The sequence below is a fragment of the Lycium ferocissimum genome, chromosome 12, assembly GCF_029784015.1.
Source record: "Lycium ferocissimum isolate CSIRO_LF1 chromosome 12, AGI_CSIRO_Lferr_CH_V1, whole genome shotgun sequence".
NCBI lineage: Eukaryota > Viridiplantae > Streptophyta > Magnoliopsida > Solanales > Solanaceae > Lycium > Lycium ferocissimum.
The window spans coordinates 34772660-34798897 of NC_081353.1; the positions used below are offsets into that span (position 1 = coordinate 34772660).

Genomic DNA, 26238 nt, shown 5'->3' on the forward strand with positions numbered 1-26238 from the left:
GAATTATAAGTGTTGTAATAATGTCGGGTGTATCATTACAGTGTGGTGATTGTGGAACACTTTTCAAATCTGTAGAAGAAGCACAAGAACATGCTGAAGTTACTTCACATACTAATTTCTCTGAATCAACTGAAGCTGTTCTTAACCTTGTTTGTACTGCTTGTGGCAAGCCTTGTCGCTCCAAAACGGTAAAAGATACTGCCCCTTTTATTGATTAATTGTAGCTAAGAATTGGGTTTTAATGATTTGTGTAGATAATTGTTGGATCATATCTAGTTTGAGATTGAGTAGTGGTAACTTTTATTGCCCTTTTGTTGATTATCTGTGGGGTAGGGTGGTGTGGGGTGGGTAGGGGACGCGGGTGGGTTCGGGGAGGTAGGTGGTGTGGGGTGAAAGGGGTGTGGGGTGTGGTGGGGTGTGGGTGTGGGTGTGGTGGGTGGTTGGGTGGTAGGGGTGGTGGGGTGTGGGGATCCAAGATTTGAACTTTATGGGTATGGGATGCTTCTGAAACCATTGATTATTTGAGTTATAGGGTTTTAATGATTTGTATAGATAATTGTTGGATCATACCTAGTTTGAGATTGAGTAGTGGTAACTTTTATTGCCCTTTTGTTGATTATATGTGGGGTAGGGTGGTGTGGGGTGCGTGGGTTGAGGGTGAAGGTGGGGTGGGTTGGTGGGTAGGCGGTGGGGGTGAGTTGGGGAGAAAGGGATGTGGGGTGTGGTGGGGGTGGGGTGGGTTGGGGGGTAGGTGGTGGGGGTGAGTTGGGGAGAAAGGGATGTGGGGAGTGGTGGGTGGTTGGGGGTGAGTTGGGGAGAAAGGGATGTGGGGTGTGGTGGGGGTGGGGGTGGGTTGGGGGGTAGGTGGTGGGGATGAGTTGGGGAGAAAGGGATGTGGGGTGTGGTGGGGTATGGGAGTGGTGGGTGGTTGGGGGTGGGGGTGGTGGATGTGGTTGGGTGTGGGGGTCCAAGATTTGAACTTTATGGGTTTGGGATGTCACTGAAGCCATTGATTATTTGAGTTATTACAGGGTTTTTAATGATTTGTATAGACAATTGATGGATCCATTATCTAGCTTGAGATTGAGTAGTTGTTGTAGGTGTGCAGTAGCCAAAGGAGGATTCAAGATTTGAACTTTATGGGTTTCTGGAAACTACTGATTATTTGAGTTAATGGGTTCGGAATTTAATATTTGTAAGTAGATTTTTCACACATACAAGGGTTTTAATGATTTGTGCAGTCAATTGGTGGATCCTTGTCTAGTTTGAGATTTGAGGAGTAGTTGTAGGTGTGAAGTACAAGAACATGCTGAGGTTACTTCCCATACTAACTTCTCTGAATCAACCGAAGCTGTTCTTAGCCTCCTTTGCACTGCTTGTGGCAAGCCTTGTCGCTCCAAAACAGTAAAAATTGCCTCTTTTTATTGATTAATTGTAGCTAAGAATAGGGTTTTAATGATTGGTAGATAATTGATGGATCCTATTTTGTTTGATATTGAGAGTGGTAACTTTGATTGCCCTTTTATTCCCCTTTTATTGATTATCTGTGGGGTAGGGTGGTGTTGGGTGGGGTTGAAGGGGGTGGTGGGGTGTGTGGTGGGTGGTTGGGTGTGGGGACCCAAGATTTGAACTTTATGGGTTTGAGATGTCACTGAAACCATTGACCATTTGAGTTATAGGGATTTAATAACTTTTGTAGCTAATTACTGGATCCTATCTAGTTTCAGATTGAGGAGTAGTTGTTATATGTATGAACTATGAAGTACCTAGATGTGAATCCAAGATTTGGACTTTATGGGTTTCCGGAAACTGCTGACGATTTGACTTATTGGGTGTCGAAATATAACTTTTTTTGGCCCTCTTGTTCCACTTTTATTGATAATCTGCAGCTAAGAATAGGATTTTAATGATTGGTACAGATAATTGCTGGATCCTATCTAGTTTGAGATTGAGGGGGTAGTCCAAGATTTGAACTTTAGGGGTTTCAGGAACGATTTAAGTTAGTGGGTTTGAAATTTAATATATGTAAATAGTTTTTTTTAACACATGTACAGGGTTTGAACTAAAGCTAATGGTTTTGGGGACCTTGTGCTCCAAGACCAAAACGGTAAATCTTTTGCCCTTTTATTGATTATTTGTAGGTACGAATCGGGTTTTAATGATTTGTATAGACAATTGCTGGATCCTTATCTAGTTTGAGATTGAGTAGTAGTTGTAGGTGTTAAGTACCTGGAGGTGGATCCAAAATGTGAACTTTATGGGTTCGGGATGTCTCTGAAGCTACGATTGAGTTATAGGGTTTTAATGATTTATATACCCAATTGCTGGATCCTATCTAGTTTAGGATTGAGGAGTTGTTGTAGGTGTGAAGTACCCACAGGCTGTCCAAGATTTGAACTTTATGAGGATTTGAGTTATTGGGTTTGAAATTTAATATTTGTGAATATATTTTTTTAACACATATATGGGGTTGCCCCAAAACTAATGTGTTGGAGAACATCATACAATTGGTAATACTGTCCGAAAACATAGGAGTAGTAGTACTTGCTAAAGTTAAAGGTTTTATCCCTCTCGACACGTGAAAGCTAAAAATAGTCTACTAGATGAAAGCTAAAAATAGTCTACTAGATAAGCCAAGTAAAGCAGTGCTACCGAACTCATATCTTACCTTGTACATTCGCCCCTGGAATTACCACTCCGCACATTAGTCCGTTGTGTCAGTGTGTGTGTGTGTATATATATATACTTCTCAAATAAATATTTGTATATGGTTCCGGTCAAAAGGTAGTGAGTGTTAGTTCAGTACCAGTTTCTCAGAAAGGTAGTGAGTGTTAGCCATGGTAGGATTGGATACGCCCATGGCACCCAGGGCTTTGATTCAATTATAAAGGGTAGTACCAGAGGCGGATTCACAAATTGAATATTATGGGTTCGAGTTTGGAATTTTATCACAACTCATTTGATTTACTGAGTTTGAAACCTGTTAATTATATGTAATTTGTTTAGTAAACTTTTAACACATACAGGGTCTGAGCCAAGGCAACCTGCTTTGGTTTAACCTGTAATTGAGCACTACGTCTTCCGTAATACGACATCAGTGAATCAAGCCTGGTAGTTAAATGAGAAAGATAAAGGGGCAGATTCTTAATCCACCAAGTTTTGAAGCTGAAAACAGTGGAATTCACATTTATAAAAAAGAAAAGAAAAGAAAAGAATAAAAGGTTAGATCCACCCAGGGCTTAGTGTAGTATATTATATTGTGAATTTGGGTGGAGATAATTTTGTAAAAACTTCTGATTGGAATATGAATAGTTTAGTTCTGCTGTAATGATGATTTAACTGTTGATGTAGCTTGACAATGCAGCTTTTTGTGAATTTGGGATGTTTTTGATTTATGAAGGAGAGTGATTTGCACACCAAGAGAACTGGCCACACAGAATTTACAGACAAGACAGCAGAGGCAGTGAAGCCAATCAGCTTGGAGGTACCAAAGGCAAAAGCCGATGAGGACGTAGACATGGCAGAGGGTGGTGATGACAGTGGTACTGGCCGACATGAAGGTAGTAGTTCATTGTGATTGCAGATTTTGGTCTTTTAAATTACAATTTAGTAGTTATTAGATAAATTCATTTATTACTTACGATTTGCTAATTGGTTCTTTTATCAGTAGCTTTATCTTATGAGTTAGTTTAGAGGGAGAAAATGCCTTGGACTTTGAGAACCAACGGGGATAGGAGTACCATGAACATTTGGGAGTAATTACAACATCTAGACAAGTCGGGATGGAGGGGTGTTTTTATTTGTTTAATGCTTTAATTCATCAAGCAAGCTCTTTATGTAGATCTAGAATTTGCAAATATAAGGTGCTTATCATCCAACTCTAATAGGGAAGAACTATGAAACCCATAGATTGCAGCTAATAATTGGTCAAATGAGGCTTAAATATTTGAGCGGTTCTTTATTTTTATTGCGTATGCGTGGATATATCGGTACTAATATACCTTTTCTTGCTAGAAATGGTTGTTCCTGAAGTTGACCAAAACCTGCTATCGGAACTCGAGACAATGGAATTTCCCAAAGCTAGGGCTATCCGCGCACTCCACTTTTCTGGTGAGTACTTTTGTAGATGAGCATCTTCATTGTTATGATTGTCCCTAAATCTATGGGAGACGAGAAAAAGTCACATATCCAAAAAACAAATCCATGTGTGATGCATTCAGGTGACTGATGTAATGCTTTTTTTTTAATCAAGACTCTTGAATACAAATAGCAAGACAGCTCCCAAACGGTCCATTCTCATCCAAACCCAACTACTCTTACTATTTTGTAGTACTGGACTGAGCTGAGAAAGCTTAGCCTGTTAATACCCAAGAAGGGGGTTGGGGGAGGGAGTTGAATGCCCTCCAGTAGCTAACTTTTTCAAACATTTCCTCTTTACTTTGACCAATCTAGTATGATGTCAATCTTCCTATTCTGTATGTTTACTGTTGACCACCTTGTTGTCTGTGCGAGGTTCTTCTTTGTTTCATCTATAAAACTTTTAAGGCATCTAATTGTCCATGCTTGTGAATTTTGGATACAGGCAATGCCAGCTTGGAGGCTGCTGTAAATTGGGTTGTAGAGCATGAAAGTGACCCAGACATTGATGAAACACCAATGGTATGGAAATTTCATATTCCTGCACTTAATTGCTTAGTTCACTATCTAATTCTATGCTGTGGTTACTGTTTCCATATGAGATTCATAAAGATGTTTTTATTTGGCATTTATGATCTATTAACAGGAAGTTGTACTCAGTTTTCAAAAAAAATAAAAATAAAGGAAGTTGGACTCAGTTATATCAATTTTGTGGTTGTGTGCATGGTTGAACCTGTTAAAAGAGACCTTAGGGCTTGTTTGGTTGGAAACAACTTATCCCGGGATAACTTACCCCGGGATTAGTTATTCCACCCTCAAGGTGGGATAAACAAACACTCTAATCCCGGGATTAGTTATCCTGAGTTTTTTTTTTTTCCAACCAAACGTGGGATAAGGCGGTACTAATTTTTATCCCAGGACTATTTTTCTCTATCCATCATACCAAACGAGCCCTTAGTTCTTAGCATTATAAGGGCATGACACCAGTTAGGACGTTACAGCTAGAAGGATGGTTGGAGATGGTCCAATCCATGCTCAACCAGGCCTAGGAAAAATTAAGAGAGTAGTTTGCATGTTACTGATTATAAGGAAACACCACAGAAGTTACACCAAAAGGTAACACTTAAGCCCCAAAATATCTCTTATTCCCTTTCTCTAGTAAGTTTCCGAGCTTTCTAAATAGCCACTAGGATTTTTTGGTAAATTAAATGTGCCTTATTTTTAATTGATAACCATGGTACCCGGGCCTCTTGCTACCTCCCAACAATGCATGTACCAGGTAACTATGCTCACCAAGGCTTGGACAAATGGGAGGAAATCATGTAGTGTTTTTGCCTCCACTTGGATTTGAACTTGAGACCTCATGGCTACTCAACCCACTTCATTGACCATTAGGCACACTCTTGGGTGCAGATAAAGTTTGCCTTATATTGTGAGAAGGCCAATGCTTTTCTTGGTGGTCCAGGAAGAAATGTTTTTTTGTATCTTTGCTGGAACCTATAAGCATTTCTACAGAAGAATCTCTTAAGTTTGTCAATAAAGTCATTAACTTTCTTCTTTTTTTTTTCTATTTTTTTTTGCATATGTAATGGACCTTATGTTTTATCCAGTATCTTCCAACTTCTCCTGCTTCAATAATGCAATGATTATTAAAATTTATCTAGGTACCTGCCAGTTCCAAGAAAGCTGAGGCTCCAAAGCCTTCTCTTACTCCAGAGGAAATAAAGATGAAACAACAAGAGTTGAAGGAGCGTGCTCGTAAAAAGAAAGAAGAGGAAGAGAGACAAAGGGAAAGAGAGAGAGAAAAGGTAACTCTTGATTTAGATTGTGACGTTAGTTTGCATTCATGGAAGTCAATTGAATATTATTGTTGAGTTATGTTCTGAAACCGGAGATGGTTGATTGGTTGCATTGTTAGTTAACTGTGTTTTATTTCTTGACTTGTAATCAGTATAGTTGAATATGTTAATAAAATCGTTTTGCCTTCTGCTTCAGGAAAGAATTAGAATTGGTAAGGAACTGCTGGAAGCAAAACGGATTGAGGAAGATAATGAAAGAAAACGGTACGCCTTGAACTTTGCTACTCTTTCTGTTTTCACTCTCAGCGATTTCTGCTCATATAATTGAATTTTTTCACTCTGCTGTATAGTATAATAGCATTGCGCAAAGCCGAAAAAGAGGAAGAAGCACGAGCTAGGGAAAGAATTCGTCAGAAGCTGGAAGAAGATAAGGTCAGAAACTCCAACCTGTCATGAAATTTATTCAGCCCTTCTATATCTAGCTTGCTTGATGGAACTTGTCAATTTATTAATGTATAAAACACGTCTTTGTCAATATATTTGATTCACTTAAAAACAGTATTTGGTACTATCTATCTTGCCACCTACTCTTTGCTGGGCAGCCTAGAACATGGATAATTGCAGTCAGATGGTTTGAGCAACTTACAAACCTATAATAAGAAATAATTCATTTTCCTATTATATTAGAAGGCACTAGACTCGAAACTTCCAGAATATGCACGTACATAATGCAAAACAAAAAGTTGCTTTCAGCGGTCGACGTTCATCAATATCACTAATTCAAATGATTTTTAAATTCCTGCACCAAATTATAACTCATGATCTGGATCACTTAAGTGCAATCCTCACAACATAATTACGTACTGCTACGTCTGTCATGCTGAAACAACTGTGTTTACTTTCACAGGCAGAAAGAAGAAGGAAGCTCGGTTTGCCAGCAGAAGATCCTGCTCCCCCCAAACCTTCTACACCTGTTGTGGAGGAAAAAAAGGTGTTTATTTATTTATTTAACAAATCTGCTTGTAGTTTTGTTCCATTTGGACATATCTTGTTCGACTCAAACTTTTTCGAGTGTTTCTTGGTAGAGCTCATTTTTGCCTGTCAGACCAGCTACAAAGGCAGAGAAGATGAGGGAGTGCCTGCGAACTCTTAAACAGACTCACAAGGTAATCATTCAGTTGTGTTTTGGATACCTAGACTATTTTCTTCCAGGTTTGGGCTTTGGAACGGAGAGGTGGTTCAAGGTGCACCAGCTAGTTACCTTTATTTAAAAACAAAGTGAAACTTACTTGTTCTTCCACCCTTAGTTCCCAAACTCAAAAAAGTAGAAAGCAAAAGGACATCAGAGTCATAATTAGCCACTCAGGTTAAATTATTATTTTTCATCTAGACATAAATAATGAATTTTGAAATACAAGGATAGATTGAATGTTTCTTGTCTTTCTTTCTTTAGTGTATTACGTTAGGAAGCTTTTTCTTTTGAAAACTAATCAACAAATACTCCCTAGGAACTGAGTAGCCTACGATTGACATTCTACATTCCTTTGGTGGGTTTTAGATATGAATGAGATGTCATTCTAACTTCATTGTTGGTGAGCTGATTTTTTGTTCATTTTTCCCTTACGCTTCAGGATGATGAGGCCAAAGTCAAGACAGCATTCAACACGCTGCTAACTTATGCAAAGAATGTCGCTACAAATCCCAATGAGGAGAAATTTCGCAAGATTAGACTTAGTAATGCTGCTTTTCAGGTGAAGTGTCATTAAGATATTAGTTATGCCTCTATTTTGTTCTTTAGTTACTTCTGAATTGACTCCATCACTCGATCTTAGTTAATTTTATAAATTGACTCCATCAGCTCTTTTTATATAAGGCAAAGCTCTTTTGATCCTTGCTTTTATAACCTAATTAGTTGGTTACCTTCATTCAATTTCTGAAAATAGGGGGTGGGGTTGAGGTTTATGTACTTAATTATTTGCTTAATTGATTATTATTGCTAGCCAACATGCAGGATGATTTAGGAACCTCACCTCCAATTCTTTGTGCCTAGACTATCCCAATCCCAATTTCTTTTTCTTCCCTAGTTGTCAAGTAGATTCATAAACTCAGAGAACTAACACGCCCACCTCTTTTGACTTTACAGGATAGAATTGGCAAGCTCCAAGGAGGCATTGAGTTTCTTGAGCACTGTGGATTTGAGAAAATTGAAGGGGGTGAATTCTTGTACCTGCCAAGAGAGAAGGTGGACATTGCAGTGCTTAATACTGCTGGAACTGAGTTGAACAATGCAATTAAGAATCCCTTCTTTGGAGTCCTTTAATCTTATAATACATGAGTTCAGGCCAATAGTGAAGGATGTTTTGTCCAACATTTACCCCTTGTTGATTGAAGGTACCTTAGTATTATATAAACTGAAACTGTAAAAGCTACTAAGGTTGATATATGGATGTTCCTTTTTGAACCATTTTTTTTTTATCTACGAGTTAAAGGATCATGATCATTTTGAAACTTGATGTCCTTTTTTGCATGACTAAGATAACAATGGAAAGTATGTATGATGAATATCAGGCTGATGGTTAGATGTATTTCCTTTGTTTTTGGAACTAAAGCTATAAAAGAGTAACGGAGAGTAGGAACAACTTTCTCCGTTTCACTTTGTTTGACACTATTTCTTTATCAGTTTATTAAAGAATTGGCACATTTATATACTTATATCTTAAGGAGAAGATTTTACCGTCATAGAAATGTTACATGTTTAAGATTTTAAGTTTTAGAAGTCTTGTTTTATTTTTAAACTTCTCGGCGGGTCGAATTATGGCAAACAAATTTGAGGTAATTAATTTCAATTGTTCATGTTTAATATAAATTCCAATATCAAAGTGGTAGTAGTAACTAGTTTTAATGTTAAAATTCGATTGTTTAGTCAATGGGAGGCTAATCAATGACTTTTTATTTTTCCTTAAAAGGAAAAGAACATCCTTATGAATTACTATTATGACTTAAAAACTTGAAGAATAGTTAACAAACTATACTACCGCTTCGAAAATACACAACTTTTTTACTTTTAATCTTTTTTAATTGTTTCATGTTTACATTTCTCTTAACGTACTTACTAATTCACCAACTAATTTTTCAAGAAATTGTCCAAACTTTTCAATTCCTACTTTCTTCAATTCAAACTTGTACAAGTTAATGAGCACATTCATAGTCTTAACTTATTCAACATATTAATTCCCATTAATGTCTAAATAAACTACAACAATCAGATGGTACAATAACACATGTTCCCAATATCTCGATTAATGTCTAAATAAACTCCAACAATCAGATGGTACAATAACACATGTTTGATTGCTACCCGTAAGCACATCTTCCTAGCTAAAATGCCATTTTGTCTCTTGCCCTTAACAAGAATAAAACGACTTACTTGATCAATCACCTATTCATTTTCTCATTCTTTTGTACCAATAGTGGTCCAATTGAACCTTCAAAATTAAAATATGTCAATAAAAGTATTCACAGTCTTAATTTATTTAACCTATTAATTTCGAACCAACTTCCAAACGCATTCCAAAGTTGTCAACAATTAGATGCTTTCTTTCTTTTGGTTGATAAAATAATACTCCTTACATCCCAATTTAAATGTTTTAGTTTGACTAGGCACGAAATTTAAAAAGAATAGATTTTTAAATCTTACAACAACAATAACATACCCAATGTAATCTCACAAGTGAATTTTAGGCAGGGGTTTTGTGTATGCAGCTTTACCCCTACCTTGTGAGTGTAGAGAGGTTGTTTTTGATGACTTACCAACAAGCATATAAAAAACGTATAAAAAAAAAAGAAATACACAAGTAAGAAGCCATGTAGAAAATATTGAAGAAAAGAATAGTAGCAACAATAATGAAACGATAACCGAACAAAGAAAACATGTTGTAATAAAAATCAAAGAATAAGATAGTAATAATAATAATAATAATAATAAGGGAAACTAGACAGCATTCGACTACCTACTCAGAACTTTTGAATGTTGGTGTTAAATTAAAAACGTGTATAATGTACTAAAATGTCATTTGAATCTTATAATTATAAACTTGTCATTTATGATGTTTGAAGTATCAACTTAGATATTCTTTTCCGGACAGATTAAAAAGGAAAGTAGAACACTTATTACGGAGGAAGTATTATTAATATTCATGTATCATCATGAGAGAACCGTCGAACCGACCTTAGCTCAGTTGGTAGAGCGGAAGACTGTAGTTGGTGCTGTAATCTTTAGGTCGCTGGTTCGAATCCGGCAGGTCGGACTTTCTTTTTCACTTTTTTTTTCTTTTGCTTTCACTTTACTTCCTCAACTCGGCGCATTTTAGCAGTCTTTAACTTAACGTGCACACAACAAAGCCGATTTTTTTTTTTTTCTACCAACACTCAGCTAAAACGTCGATCGAATTATAACTGTATTCAAATCAAAGCGAAATCAAGTGAAACATTCCTTAATGGTAAGTATTGTCATTTAAATTTCGACCAAAAAAAAAAAAAAAAAAAAAAAGAAAGAAAGGAAGAGTTTTTAGATTTGATTATATATTTCCTTATTTATACTATTATGTGGAGCTGTAGATAAAAGTGGATTAATTCATGTTTATATACGAGCCCAATTGATTTAGATCCAAGATTTCAAATTTATTAGTTTCAGAAATATTATTTCACTTACTACTGTTGTGTTAGCATTATGAATATGTAATATGTTTAGTCTAAAATTTGCTCTAACTATGTATATGGTTTAAGTCCAGACAACGGGTCTTAAGAAATACTGTGAAATGAAATTTTACATGGAATGATTTTTCTGAAGGGGTTTGGTTGTTTTAAAAATGTGATCTTTTTTTCTGTCTGTGTGTGTGTGTGTGTTTTTTTTAATGGGGGTTTGGGGGGGGGGGGGGTGAGGGGCACATACTGCAAAATGCTGAGCAGGTAGTATTTTGATGAATTTCTAGGCAAATTCATTAGGTTGTCTCCGACCTGCATAAGAAACACGCTCGAGGCAGCAATGTGTTGGTTTTTGTTGTTTAAAAATACAACAACAACAACAACGTACCCAGTGAAATCCCACAATATGGGGGTCTGGGGAGGGTAAAGTGTACGCGCAACCTTACTACTATAATGTAGGGAGGCTATTTCCGAAAGATCGTCGCTCAAGAGAAAGCATGGCAAAAAAGGGTCAGATAAGGACAACCAATTCAAAGCAGTATGAAAATGAAATAGTGCAAGATCAAAGACCATGATAAACAATCTGGAAAAAGGTTGTTGTTTAAAAATGTTATCTTTTTTCTCTCTGTTTAGGGGGGGGGGGGGTTATATAGTGTAAGATTGCTGAGCAGTTATTGTTTTGATAAATTTCTAGGGGAATTAATTGTGATTGTATCTGACATGAATAAGAAATACACTCGAGGCAGCAATGTGTGGGTTTGGTTGTTTAAAAATGATGCTTCCTCTGTCCCAATTTATGTGACTCACTTTCCTTTTTAGTCGGTCCCAAAAAGAATGTCACTTTTCTATATTGAAACAATTTAACTTTATAAGACGATTTACAGCCACACAAATGTCTTAGGCTTGTTTTGGATTTCACAAGTTTTCCTTTTTTTTCTTCAACTCCGTGCCTAATCAAATGGTGCCACATAAATTGGGACAGAGGGAGTATCTTTCTTTTCTTTTTTTCCTGTGTGTGGAGGGGGCTGGGTTACATATTGCAAAATGCTGATCAGTTATTGTTTTGATAAATTTCTAGGCAAATTCGTTACGATTGTATCTGACATGCATAAGAAACACGCTCGAGGCAGCAATGTGTCTTCAGGTATGTAGCATTCTACATGTTAAATATTTTAAGAATTTTTAGTAGTTTTGTAATAGAATTTTTTAGAAAAGTTCAAGTTAGAATACTAAATTCTTAGTTGAGTTCTTTTAGTTGTTGTGTTTGACTTGCATTGTCATTGGCCTGAGATATAATGTTTGAGGTTTGTACATCGAGACATGAACTAGAGCTGGTAGTTTGAGACAGTAAGAAGCGTAACGCTATGACATTTTGGGTGATTGAGGCAAGTTGAGTTACCACGCTTCTAGGACATTCCGTTTTCACTTATGAGTTTTAATTTCTCGGCAGTCATATATGCTTGTATTAGAGAGTCCATATGCAGCATGCCACCAACACTCCTTCCCACCCCACCCCACAACCCAAAAAAAAAAAAAAAAAAAAAAAAAGGGATTCCGAATTCTGCATCCACATTGTACTATTATTAAAATGATTTTTCTCATTGCCTTCTCTGCTTATTGTTATGATTCTTTAAACATATGTTCTTTGTTCAGCCAACTATCTTGGAATTGAGGGGTAGTTGTTGTTGTATGCTATTTCAACCACCATATGTCATATGTTCAGCCAATTAATATGTTGCATTTGACATATTTTGATATTTCTCAATAAATAATTTGCTTTTTGTCTGCATTTTAACATAAAATTACGAAGTTGTTAGTCATGCAATGAAGTGTTAGTTTTGATTTTTAAGCCCATTCAACCATTAATTCTGTAAGTATTATGTCGTAGTTACTTTATACCTGCTTGGATAATCTCTCTTTTGACATGGTTGGCTGGTTGCAGAATTTCCCATGCCAGGAAGTAGAGAGGCATAACAAACCAGAGGTTGAACTAAAGTATGACTTCATGCTGCAGTTGCATTTTACTTGAAGTTAATGATACTGGTTAAAATTCCATCATTTATCTCTTCTGTAGTTCGTCAAATGGCTTCACGCTATGCAGATTCCTATAATCCAGATGAATTTCATGTGTATTCTTTTCACATGTACATTCTTAAACAAAAAACTTTTGACTTGCATGCACATTTCACTTCTGCAGCAAAATTTTAATATTTTATTAAAATGAAGTTGTTGAGTTCTCAGGTATTTAGGGAGAAAAACTTATACTGAATGCCTTTTATGGGCTAGAGGAATCGATGTGCAGTATTGATACAACGAGAAATACCTATGTCTTAAAATGCATGTTGACTCATTGCTCCCTTTTGACCTTTAGATATGTTGCCACCTCTTTTTTTGGGTATGCAGCATGTTACGGTAGTCAAGACCTAATCAGTTTGACTTATTTTCTAGTCCTATCAAATCAAATTTTGGTGTATTTTACTGGCATATAATGTCTGAAAAAACTCAAAAACTTTGAAATATAAAGCTGGGCTTCCTACTTTAAAAATCAATACCTGAACATCGGTGTAGGATCTCATTAACTTTGAACTAAATTGATCTAGTTGGTATCGTGTTTTAGTATCAAAAATGCAAAAGTTTAGTACCTTGGGAACTTATCTTATAAATCTTGCCCTGAGAGTTCCTGCTTCGTAACTATGCTTTTGGACAAATTGTTTGACATTCTGAAGATTCAAGAACTTGTCTTCCATAAGAAATTCAGTCTACCTCATCACAAGGCAAAATGTGCTGTTTAACAATTGAACTTTTGAATGTCATCGCGAAATATATATTTGAAGCTGCTAAATTTGAGCAAATATCATTAAAGCTTGTCTAGCGGATGTGATCATACTATTGGTAGCAACTCGCATTTTCTGAACTGCTGTTTCGATGTGAACTGTGAAGACAATGTGATGTTTCTTCTCTGTTTCAAATGTTATCTTAGTTACCTGCAAAGTGTGTATATCATAATAGTAATGTTTTTCTTATGTTGTATGTTCTTCAGGACAAGCCCAGAACTTCTTCTTAATCCTGTAAGAACTCTTTGATATTCTAAACTTTTGGTCTTTATTTTTGAAGATAACTGCTGGGCAGACTTTCATGTTCCCATTGTTTGCTCATCTGCTCTCAGTACAATCATTGCAAGTCCAAATTACATGTTACTATGACTTGCTGATAGATGCAGTTAACGTTGCTTAAAGCAGTGATTGGGTGTTATTCTTTCATACTATTTTTGAAGTGTTTACATAGTTCTTGCTTTTACAATAATATAATTTTTCTCTCCCGTGATTAGCTATTTGTTAAAAACCTGCTCATGAGTTGTCTTTTTTAGCTGCCAACATGTTGTTCGATGGGTTGCTTTAAAGATGTAACATGTTGTTCGGGAAGTCCAGTGTTATCAAAGGGTTGCTTCATCATCAAGGCTCTAAGACATACTTTTCCTTGCCAATGAGCCTCTCTTGGAGATATTTCACTTTATCGTAATATTTTTACAATTTCTTTGTCCATATATTTGTTATTCGTGCTTATTATTTTCAATCTTGGACTAAACATATACATATATTTGTATTTTTGCACCATTGCGCTTTTTTTCATTAAAGCCCACACTTTATTTACGCTTTGCGCTTAAAGCCCCAGCTGACCTTAGAGCTTTTTTGCGCTTTTCGCTTTTGATAACACTGGGGAAGTCTAGCTAGTCTTATATTAGGCCATCTAGCGTCATTGATGCAACTTTACTTCATGATACTTGCCATTAGAAAAAGTCGTGTTTCTTTTTATCTTGATGGTAAACACGTTCTCGACTAGGTAGGAAGAAATAATCAACAATCTGAGGTGCAAAGAACTTAGTTATCTGTCCTGCTTTAGGTGTATAGGGATGAATTTCTTTTCTGCTTGCACACGCTCAATGGTTGGTCTGTATGCTTCTTTATAATTGATTGCCAGTTTCTGTCATGATAATTTTAGATTTAGTGTGAGTTTACTTCCAACTCTGGAAGTAAAAGTTCTGAATTAGACCTCTAATGCTCTTATTGGTACTTTGTCTTTACTTGTAATTCACGTGCCAAATATTTTTTATTAGCTGCATGTCTTATATCGATCTATTCAATTTTTCCCATGTGCCAATTCACAGGTTACGATTTGTAGAAATGAGGCTGAAAAGTGCTTGATTGAAACATCTATTAATTCCCTAAGAATAAGTCTAAAGGTAGGTTTGCTTTGCTATTAATTCGAAAAGAAGAAGCTTAAGCTCCTCATATGCAATTATTGCTGTGCAGGTGAAACAGTCAGATGAACTTGAAAATATACTAACAAAGAAGTTCCTTAGATTTTTGTCTATGAGAGCAGAAGCGTTTCAGGTGTTGAGGAGAAAGCCAGTTCAGGTTTGTGTCTCTCGTCTTATATGTTGGATTAGATTTCCTTTAATCCCTTGTAACTCATTTCATGCTTTGGCATGTTCTAATTCTGTGTACTAAATTATGCGGTTATGTTTAACAGAACTTGAATGGCCAATTTACTTACCATCCTTTTCTCTCTCTCTCTCTGCTTTTACTTACTTCATAGTTGGAATACCTATAGTTAAACCAATTTTACGTTTAAAGTTATTATTGACCTATTTCACCACTGATAACATTAGTGGTAGCATGGAGCGTTTACTAAACAAGAAAGGTGGTTCTTGTAATGTTTGAAATCATAGTTGGGCTTTTTGGACTTGCCTCAAGTGATATGGTTTGGAACTGCTTAGCTTATCAAGATTATGTAGACATTTTTACTTCTATTTCTTGTTCGTAGCAAGTTGACTAGGACCTTTTTTGTTTCTTTCCTCTTCTTTTTCTTTCTTTTGCGTGGGGGGGGGGGGGGGGGGAGCGGGGGGGGGGGGCGGGGAGTGCTGGGAAAAGATGGCTAATACCCTTATTTTTGTCATTTTCTTATGCGGGCCCCGAGGTGAACCCTTATGAAACCACTTACAAAGTGTCAGTTGCTCAACCCGCAAAAGAGGTGGGAAGATGTTCGTTAGTACTATACTAAGAGATGTTGTCACATTCAGCTGGGTGGATGCCTCTTTATTTGTTTGCGACCTCCATGTGATTGCTTCTCAGGCTTGAGTGAAAACATAAAAAATTGTTTAGTTTTGATGTGTATTCATGTATTAGCCCTAGATTGGAGTAGCAGCAATGTTTGGAGAAGAAGCACCTTCGGAGTGTACTCAAGATTTCCTGAATAAAATAAAGCAGCAAACTAAGCCTAAAGGTTGTGAGTTTATTAGCTGACACTGAATCACATATGTATGTGTTAGACATAAGTTGAGAATATTCAACATGCTTCACAAATGGTTGAATGCAATTTTTAAGGTGTTAGGTAAATGACTCGTTTCTTAAGGTAAAGAACTTGTTTGTTCCTTGATAGGTAAATGACTTGTTTCTTTATCCCTTATATATAATCATCTGAATTTTGTTGGGCCTATTATATTTCAGGGCTTCGACATTAGTTTTCTCATTACAAATTATCACTGTGAAGACATGCAGAAGCAGAAGCTTATTGATTTCATAGTGCAATTCATGGAGGTACAGTTATTAATCTCCCCTCTCTTCCCATCCCACCCCACGCCAAGCCAAGGATGAAGTAGCAGTAAAACCTCTGCATCAATCACTATGTTGGAAATTTTATGAGTCTCTGGATGCCGTGAACAAGTAAGAGTTGTCTGAACAGAAGTTAGTGAAATTGGACCAAAGCTTTTCTAGATGAAAATGATTGGTTAAAAGTTAGTAAAAATGCTTCGCCAAAGGGTATTTGCCTCTAATATCAGATGCAAGGGGGTGTCTCCGTGTGACCTATAGGCCACGTGTTCGAGCTGTCGAATCAGCCGCTAACGCAAGCGTTAGCGTAGGCTCCCTATATCCCCTTGGGGTTTGGCCCTTTCACGGACCTTGTGTGAATGCGGGATGCCCTTAAGGGGTTGTGATCATATTTATTCGTTGTTGCTTGAACTCAGGGGTGCCGCGCGGGAGGATGGAGGGGTGGGGATGTGTCGTGTTTGGTGGTGATTTATAAAAGCTATCTGTCGTTGCGATGATAAGAATATGATATAAGAAATTGGAAAAGGTAAAAAGTATTTGCTCTACATGGTTTTTGAGAAATAAAAGCTGTGAGCTGAGTATCACAGAAGAGCGACACGAGTAAAAGTGTGGCAAAAGTGTTTCATAATTCCAAATAAGGGAATGGGCAGGAGTCAATTGTACAAAATCCAGAAATTGATTAATATGCTTCAGTCTTTCAATCTAAAAGGGAGGAAACGATACTCTCCAAAAAAAAAAAAAATATTATGTATAAAAATGAAGGCAGGGTTTGCTGCTTTTTATTTATTAAAGAGAAGCAATATAAAAATCTGAACCATGGCCTTCTTTTGTGAAATTACAGGATATTGACAAGGAGATCAGTGAACTGAAACTGTCAGTGAATACGCGAGGAAGGCTTGTCGCTACTGAGTTTCTAAAGCAATTCATCTGATGCTTCTTTTTCTTGTTTACTTTCTGTTTTATTCTTGTAGCAACTAGAATATATGTTCATTTTTTTGTCCTCTATTGAAGCTACATATTACAGAAATTCTCTATTGTATTGCACCAATGAGCTCCCTTTTTCTTCACTTATTTGAGGAGCCGCTATGGCAGAATGAATTCCCAGTTAGTAGAGTTTTCAATCAGCTATAATAACCATTGTAGTCCTAAGTTGATTTGCACATGATGGTCTAAAGACTTTTAAGTTGATATTTGCTTTTGTTGATTTCTTCTATGAGACCAAAGTTAGTGACACTGATGTGTTGTTATTTCAACGTTATGGTCACGCTAAGAGTGTGGCTTAGTGACCAATGAAGTGAGTTTAGAATTATGAGATCTCGGGTTTGAGGTAAAATTACTATAGGATTTCTTTTATCTATACAAGCTTTGGTGACAGGGTAACCCTATACCTGTGCTGGTGGGAGGCAGCAAGTGTCTCGGAGAATAAGTCGAGGCATGTGCAAGTTGGTCCGGACATATTTATTAGATAAAACATTAGGTTCTGACAGAAAAAAACATAGACGTTTTAAAGTTACCTACAGTAATAACTGCTGTTTAGTGTCATTATTGAAGAATAATATTATAAAATGCTAAACTGACTGATACTACCCTTCTGAGTTCTGACATTATAGTACAAGGAAAAGAAGTTTCTTTCTATCAACTTCTATTCTTATGGTTTTTAGATTCTTTTATATTCTTATGTTTTTTTAATAACGATCCATAATTTCGCATCATAAAACAATTTTCATGGTTCTCTCCAATATTCCATCAATTTGTCTCATTAAGATCAACTCCAAAGCTTATCTTTGAATATTTTAATCGTTTGAAACGTCTCAATAAAATAGTTTGAGATATTACAAACGACTTAAAATATATAGAGTATCATAATTGAAGTAGATGGAGCTGTAGCTTTGGACATCTAGTCTAGTTAAAAAATAATTAGTTTAATCTGATTAACTCTAAAGCTAGTATTAACTCCCATGAAGTAAAAGTGTCAAAGAAGACAGATATTAATGAAAGGATAGCCCATGATTTATTATTCCTGCAACATGGTATTATAATAATAATAAATAAAATTAAAGAAGATAGATGAAGATGTGACAGTTCTGAAAAGTAGCATGTTGGTTACACTGTCTATAGTCTAATGCCGACAAATTCATGACCCACTATTGACCGGCTACTGCATGTGCTTCATAAAAAGATGTCCTTTTACAAGAAAATAATTAAATAATGAGTTAACTTTTAAACATAGACAACATAAAAACTTACGATAGATATTTAGTAAAATTTTGTAACCCCAAAATAAGATAAACATACTTTTTATTCGAAAAGAGATTCAAATTATATAGAGTTTGATCAATATTTTCTGGAATGTATTTTTTTCATCATATTAATATAAGAAGAATTACAACTTATAGCATTTTGTATAGTTTTAATTAATTAAATTTTAATTTTAAAATATTAAATTGATCTGATTCATTTTAGCTTCAAAATTTAAAAAAATTGACTCTAAACTCTAAAGAAACTGAAAAATGACACATAATAACATTATATATAATAAAAAGTTATCCTATCGATATATAAGAGTTAAGTTGTTTTAAATTTTTTGATATATACTCGAACTATCAATTGTCGAGTTAAGTTTCATATATTAGACATTTCTTCGATACTTTCATAGCTTTTTACTCTTGTATTTTTAAAATTTGTTTTGAAAAAAAAAACGCTTTTCTTGAGCTGAGAATCTATCAAAAACCACCTCTTTACCCCCACAAAAGTAAGAATAAGGCCTGTGTACACTTTTCTAGAATAAGGTCTGTGTACACTTTTTCAGACTCTACTTGTGAGATCACACTGAATATCTTATTGTTGTTGTTATTGTTGTTATAGCCATATATTAGGTAATTATAAGAGCCTTTGAAAATTATTATTCCCTCCGTCTTAATTTAAGTGTCTTACTTTTCTTTTTAATCTGTCCTAAAAAGAGTGTCTCTTTTTATATTTCGTAAGTTTTTCAATTCCAACATTCTACATGACAAGTTTAAGACCACAAGACTTAAAGAACAATATACACACCTCTAATTTAAGACCACACGATTCAAAAATCTCTCTTTATTCCTTAAATTGTATGTCTAGACCAAGTAAGACACTTAAATTGAGACGGATGGAGTAATTGATAATTTTACAAAATAAAAACTAATCTATTGTTACAACTTAGTACAAGTTATCCTTATTTATTAGTTAACCAAACTTGGAAAAAAATGGTCCTTTGTAGTAATAGAAAAGAGTACATGGGATGTCAAGTGTCACTGGTGGCTCCAGTCATCCAACTCCCATTTTCTCTCTCACTGAACAAGAAAAAGAAAAATAAGAAAAAGAAAATATCTTGGAAACAACACTGAAAGATTTCTCTTACATCTCAGCTGAATTTTCTTTAAAATGGCAGTAAGTTCTTGATCTATTTTTCTTTTAATTAATTAAATTTTTGAGCTGAAATAGTGTTATGTTGTGTGGAATGTTTGTTATGCTTAAATGGTTTTTTTTTTTTTAAAAAAAAATAATAATTTTGTGGTAAGTTTTTGGAGTTGAAGGATAATCTTGATTAGTACACTTGATGAATCTAGTGAATTCATAAAAACTACTCTATAATATTATTAGAAGTGAAAGATAATAAATTAACAAGACAGCAATAATAATTGAATGTTCTTGAGATTTAATAGCTTAATGTGTTTCTATTTATAATCTTGATTGAGCTAAGAAAGAAAAAAAAATATCTTGGAAACAACACTGAAAGCTTTCCCTCTTATATCTTAGCTGACCCTTTAAAATGGCAGTGAGTTCTTGATGAAATTTTGAGCTGAAATGGTTATGTATTATGTGTAATGTTTGTTATGATTAAAAATGGGTTCTTTGTAAATTTTAAGGGAGGCTTTGAGAGTTGAAGAGTTATCTTGATTTAATAACTTAATGGGTTTCTATTTATAATCTTGATTGAGCTTATTTATGTTGAAACTGCTTTACAACTCAACTGAATTTCTTTGAGCTGCTGTTAACTACAGACCCTTTAAAATGGCAGTGAGTTCTTGATTTGTTACTCTTGTATTTTGATAATTTTTTTAGCTGAAATGGTGCTATGTTGTGTGGAATGTTTGTTATGCTTAAGTGGGTTCTTTGTAAAGTTTATTGAAGCTTTGAAAGTTGAAGGTTAATATTTGATTTAATGGTTTAATAGCAGAGTGGATAAAGATGATGATTGTACCGACTTCGTAGCTCAGTTGGTTGGCTACCTGAACTTTCACCTTGTTGGTGAGGGTTCGAATCCCACATTGTTTAATTTTTAATAAAACAAAATTTAAAAAAAAAAAAAGAAGAAGAAGAAGAAGAAGATAAAGATGATTTATTTAGTCAATACCAGTTAGTTTGGGACTGAGTTGATTGATTGAGCTTATTCATGTTGAAACTGAATTTGATTTGGTTCTTGGTGTTGAAATGAACTTGACTTTGTTAATGGGTGGTATAATTAAGTGCTAAAGTGCATTTTGTGGAGTTCTAGTGAAATCCGCATAAAAATTAGCTGCTTTTAGGGTCCCCTTTTAAAATGGCAGTGAGTTCTTGATCTATTTCTCTTGTGTTTTGAAAAAATTTTGAGCTGAAATGGTTATGTATTATGTGGAATGTCTGTTATGCTTAAATGGGTTGTTTGTGAATTTTATGGTAGTTTGGGGAGTTGAAAGGATAATCTTGATTTAATAGCTTAATGGGTTTCTTAATCTTGATTTAATAGCTTAATGGGTTTCTATGTATAATCTTGATTGAGCTTATTCATGTTGAAACTGAAACTTGTTTTGATTCTTGGTAATGAAATTAACTTTGATTTTATAAATGGGTGGGTAGAATTAAGTGCTTATTTGCATTTTATGGAGTTCTAGTAAAATCCACATAAAAGTTAGCAGCTTTTGAGGTCCCCTTTAAGATGGCAGTGAGTTCTTGTTCTTGATCTATTTCTCTGGTATTGTGATAAATTTTTGAGCTGAAATGGTTATGTATTCTGTGGAATGTTTGTTATGCTTAAATGGGTTGTTTGTAAAATTTGTGGAAGTTTGGGGAGTAAAAGGATAATCTTGATTTAATAGCTTAATGGGGTTCTATGTATGATCTTGATTGAGCTAAGAAGAAAAAGAAAATATCTTGGAAACAACACTGAAAGCTTTTCCTCTTACATCTTAGCTGAATTTTCTCTAAGCTTACCCTTTATATGGCAGTGAGTTCTTGATCTACTTCTGTTGTGTTTTGATGAATTTTTGAGCTGAAATGGTTATATATTCTGTGGAATGTTTGTTATGCTTAAATGGGTTTGTAAATTTTATGGAAGTTTGGGGAGTAAAAGGATAATCTTGATTTAATAGATTAATGGGTTTCTATGTATAACCTTGATTGAGCTTATTCATGTTGAAACTGAACTTTTGATTTGATTCTTGGTGTTGAAATTAACTTGATTTTATAAATGGGTTAGTATAATTCAGTGTTTATTTGCAATTTGTGGTTTTGTAGTGAAATCCACATAAAAATAGCAGCTTTTGAGGTTCCCCAAATATACAGTACTAGTTTTAAGCTTGGGTTTTGGCTGAATGTTAAAGTTGTAACTGTACATGTTACAAGCTGCAAATAAGAAACTGTTAGTGTTGGTTTGTGTGATTAATGTTTTGTTGGATAATTGGAAGTGGGTAATCGCTGGATTTTTGCTAAAGAAATGTAGTTGTAGAAGGGTATTTCAGTTTTGGGTTTTCGCGGAATAGGACTTTTGAAGCTAGATAGTTGAGAACTTGAGCTAGTATTTGGGACTAGGGAAAGATCTGTTAATCCTTTAAAAGAGAATATAGAGGGCTGGAGGAAGAAACCAACTTGAATACTCCCTCAGTCCCAATTTATGTGGTGGTGTTTGTCTAAGCATGGAGTTTAAGAACGAAAGAAAGACTTTTGGAACTTGTGGTCTGAAGCAAGCCATAGATATTTATGTGGCTATCATTGCACTAGGGGTCAAATGGGAGTTTAAAACTAAATATTACTACATATAAAAGGATATCATTCTTTTTGGGACGGATTAAAAAGGAAAGTGTGCCACATAATTTGGGACGTGGGGAGTAATAATGGATAGAGGAATGATAAAGACTGCAAAGCCATCAACTTTTTCACTGTGCTGCAATTATTGGAATTTTTAAGTTAAGAGTTTAGCATGCATCTTAGAAACACAGTGGGGTGAGTCTTATCCACTCAACTGATATCTGTTAGCTGGAGCTATGTTTTCACCAGAAACCTTAGCCTTCCTTATTTTGCTTAAGTTCTCTGGCAAATGGAAATAGAGTGCACAATGAAGCACATATTTATTTGTTGTGCGAGTACTGACTTTGCTCAAGCTCTTATCCAGTTTTCATTAGTTGATTGATAGAATGATAGTTAAAGTGATACTGAAAGTTGCAGGCGTTAGGGTGTTAGAATTGGCAGTCTTTCATATCTCTAATCAAAACATCACTTCCCAGTCCGTTTTATTTGATTGTTTCTGCTTTGTCTCTCCAATTAACTGTTCAACTCTATGTTCCTACTATACAGTGCCAGTACATTCCTTCTCTTCCCTTACAGAGCCGGACCCATTCCTATTTTTATGTTACCGAATGTTGGACCCCTATGATATGTTATTTACACTCCAGATGTCCAGTTTTGGATGTGCAAGTTGGAGTCCCATATTGGTTGAAAGTATGTACTGTTTTCTCCTACAAGATCTTAGACAATCCTCACTGTATAAGTTAACTTTTGGGGTTGATTTAGACCTGAGATCCATTTTCTCAACAATTGTCTGCTTTTCTCTAGGAGTGATGTCTAAAATTATTTTTCTACTTCTTCTCCGTGTTCTGATGTCAATACTCTTCATATTACATGTAGTTTAGTGCATGTCTAGATGGTGCACTTGGGTCTTCAGTTGATTCGATTTTTATAATCTTCTTTTATTTTTATTCTAAAGAGTGAATGTTAGATGTTGGAAGATAAGCCTTTGTCTACAAATTTTGTTCCCTTCAACCTGCTAAACCAGATTACCCACATGTAATCATCTCTAGTATAGTTTATTGGATAAATTACTTTTTTTCCAACTTTTGGGTAAAGTACCGTCATCTACCAATACGGTGCTTGTAAATTGATCTTGGCAGGAGGGTCGATTTACCTATGTTTCTTGTTTAGTTGGAAAAATATGTTAAAAGATATCTGACTTATTACAGCTGGATGACGCAATAGATAGTCTTGGATAATAAGCACTTCATTGTCCAAGATAACACGTAGTAATATCTTTGTTGTAGTAAGTCAGTCGAAGGTGATAGTTTTGAGGATTTTCAATATTGGAGGTTTCCTTGGGGAGCTTATCATAAACAATAAAATAGAAAATTGGTCCGTGTGAATTCTAAAATAAGATCAGATCAGGTTCACACATAATGGGATTCACAGGAGCCAAGTTTTCCCTAAGAGGGGAAAGAGATGCAGTCTTTTTCATAATTACTTGAGATTTTTTTTTTTTTGCGTTACACTTTCTCAGGTTTTCATTCTTTTTACTTGGATATCTAATTGAATGGAGCGTGGGCTCTGTCTAAGCTATGTTTGCGACATGAATGTGGTCGTGTGTTCTTGCAGAAGCACTCACAAGTACCAAAATTTGGCGACTGGGAGAGCGATGAAGATGTTCAATATTCTATTGTTTTCGAGAATGCTGCTAAGGGTAAGAAAGGAAGTAAAATGAATCCAAATGATCCTCAAGATCTTGATGCAAAAGTGAAAGGTGAAAATGGAAGTGACGCTGTACGACAGAAGCCTGAACGTTTTGCCAGCAGAGATGATGTAGAAATGCGGAAATCAACTGACAAAGCTCCAACTTACTCATCTCCACAACGACATGGTGAGAAATCTGGAGGCCGCAAGTCAGAATCAGAAACAATGAAGGGACCTGAAATCCCGAGGCATGAACGTCGGCCAAGTCGAGAAGAGGGTCACCTAAGGAAACCTACTGATTCGCCATTGCGCAATGAGAACATGGGGAGAAGAACTCCTATGGAATCACCTCATCATCGCTATGGTGGCTTAAGTGGCGGTGCTACACCTAAGAGGGCCTCTCAGCAAAGTGTGGGACCCGATCGCAGCATTGAGCACTCCCCGCTGCATCCACATGGAAGGGCTGGAGGCAAAGGTGGTGTTGTTTCCTCTCCCTCATGGGAAAGAAAGACTTCATATGAAGGTAGTCATGGTCTGGCCCCCTCTACACCTGGAAGATCCCGTTTGAGATCAGTTACGAAAGGTGATGACACGGTATGTCTTTTTTTCATTTTCTTGCCATTTACATTCATAACAAGTATGATAATTAAGACGCTTGTTCAGCAATATAAGTAGGACCCTTACCAAAACTCGCAAGGATGTAAAGGTAAGGATGAAGTTACTTCCTGTTCTCTTCTGTAAATTACTCCGAGAGAACTTGTACTGAGAACAAATAAAAAGTTTTCCTGTCGAAACCTTCTGACGGGAGAACATTTTCAGACCTTCATGATTGAGAATTTTACACTACTTTCCTATTTTACTTTTCCACCGACTGTGGCAAGAATGTGTTAGCATACTTCAAACTCGAAAAGAAAGGAAATCCAAAAAAAAGGGTAAGAAATCATGGTGAAAAGGGTTGCTGCTGGGACATATTAGACTATCCTACTAGCCAAATTTTCTACTGCTTTCTGTAATCATGAGAAGAGTATAATAGAAGTGCATTTACCAGCCTGATGACAGCCCTGCTGTTCCTAAATTTGGTGACTGGGATGAGAATGATCCAGCATCAGCAGAAGGTTACACACAAATATTTAACAAAGTGCGAGAGGAGAAGCAGACTGGTGCAGCAAAAGTACCTGCCTCGTCTAATGATTCATCTTACTCCAACAGTCAAAAGCGATATGGAAATGACAGTGGAAAGGTATGCAACTCATTTGGTTTTCTAATATGGTAAACCCCCCCCAAAAAAAATCTCCAGAGGCCATCAGCTTTTACCATTTTCCTTTAGTGACTCGAACCCCCAACTTCAGGGTGTGCAACTCATTTGCGTCAGACCAAGCTTCTGGTCACTTTTTTCTTTCTAATAAAAAGGGCATCCCGGTGCACGGTAGCATCCCACGTTCACGTAAGGTCCAGTGACGGGTAGCACCCCGAGGGGGTGTGATGTAGGAAGCAGTCTAATTGTCTGTGAAATTCCAGAAGATTGTCGTTGGGAGCTTGTTCCAACAAGAAGATAATGAATGACCTCTTACTATCATTGTAGTAAAGTACTATTATTTGTTTATTAATGTTTTCTAACCTCTCCTCGTTGTTCTTCTTCGCAGGGATGTTTGTGCTTTCCATGGGGTCGTAGTTAACAGTGCTGACGATGGAATTGAAAAAAGGCAAATGGGCATGTACCCTATTTTAAAACATGGAACACTGGTTATGTATAGATTTAGGTCTAAGTATATATGTTGTTCATTGTGTGCTTTAGACTGGAATTCTTTTATTTACAAAAACAGAAAAGACTGAGAAAGGGGAAAGAAAAAACAAAGGAAGAGATAATGACATTCTTCTTTTTCTGCCATCCACTAGTTGTTGGCTTCCTTGTTCATGGAGACTTATCTATCTTTATATTTTGCAGCTATTTTATGTGGTGAGTATGTCTGTGAGTGCAGTTTCATTTAGTCCCATTTGAATAAGCTTTGGCTTCACATTGATTTTGTAATCTAGGCGTCTAGCTTTGGCTCAACTGTTGCAAAAGCATATCTTCATTAAATGGAATTCTGGTGGAAATTTTGTTTGTCTCTCTCCCATGTGCAAACTTGTGGCTTGTGGACCTTGTTTGGTACAATTAATTTATGTTTTATGCACTGCCGATGTAAATATTAACATTTACATGGTTAGATCACTTAAAAGGCATTTATAACCCCTTATAATTATATTGATCGGTTTACTTGGAA

General features: G+C 35.8%; 3 protein-coding genes and 1 non-coding gene across 7 annotated transcripts; all 4 read left to right on the forward strand.

The window, feature by feature from the left end:
- Positions 1 to 5: 5 nt before the first annotated feature.
- Positions 6 to 8521, forward strand: LOC132041215 (uncharacterized). The gene is made up of 11 exons (XM_059432053.1): positions 6 to 188; positions 3401 to 3560; positions 4015 to 4110; positions 4583 to 4659; positions 5802 to 5945; positions 6133 to 6200; positions 6287 to 6368; positions 6844 to 6927; positions 7022 to 7102; positions 7568 to 7687; positions 8080 to 8521. The coding sequence occupies exons 1-11, from the start codon at positions 21 to 23 to the stop codon at positions 8254 to 8256; spliced, it is 1257 nt and encodes a 418-aa protein (XP_059288036.1). The 5' UTR covers positions 6 to 20; the 3' UTR covers positions 8257 to 8521.
- Positions 8522 to 10113: 1592 nt separating this feature from the next.
- LOC132040206 (actin-related protein 2/3 complex subunit 4) lies at positions 10114 to 17416 on the forward strand. 2 transcript variants are annotated; one of them, XM_059430834.1, is made up of 8 exons: positions 10114 to 10237; positions 11719 to 11784; positions 12583 to 12635; positions 13681 to 13708; positions 14806 to 14880; positions 14951 to 15055; positions 16148 to 16237; positions 17091 to 17416. In XM_059430834.1, the coding sequence occupies exons 1-8, from the start codon at positions 10133 to 10135 to the stop codon at positions 17178 to 17180; spliced, it is 612 nt and encodes a 203-aa protein (XP_059286817.1). In that variant the 5' UTR covers positions 10114 to 10132; the 3' UTR covers positions 17181 to 17416. The 2 variants fall into 2 exon arrangements, with proteins under 2 accessions (XP_059286817.1, XP_059286818.1); XM_059430835.1 differs by lacking the exon at positions 10114 to 10237 and adding an exon at positions 10354 to 10435.
- On the forward strand, positions 10160 to 10243 carry TRNAY-GUA (transfer RNA tyrosine (anticodon GUA)). Its single transcript is given in 2 exon segments — positions 10160 to 10196; positions 10208 to 10243. It is a non-coding gene; the product is annotated as a tRNA-Tyr (tRNA).
- Positions 17417 to 19501: 2085 nt separating the features above from the next.
- Positions 19502 to 25862, forward strand: LOC132039712 (RPM1-interacting protein 4-like). Of its 3 annotated transcripts, none has more exons than XM_059430225.1 (4): positions 19502 to 19669; positions 23900 to 24568; positions 25023 to 25214; positions 25618 to 25862. In XM_059430225.1, exons 1-4 carry the CDS (start codon positions 19664 to 19666, stop codon positions 25648 to 25650), a joined length of 900 nt encoding a protein of 299 aa, XP_059286208.1. In that variant the 5' UTR covers positions 19502 to 19663; the 3' UTR covers positions 25651 to 25862. The 3 variants fall into 3 exon arrangements, with proteins under 3 accessions (XP_059286208.1, XP_059286210.1, XP_059286209.1); XM_059430227.1 differs by lacking the exon at positions 19502 to 19669 and adding an exon at positions 20269 to 20299; XM_059430226.1 differs by lacking the exon at positions 19502 to 19669 and adding an exon at positions 20823 to 20828.
- The last annotated feature ends 376 nt before the right edge of the window (positions 25863 to 26238 follow it).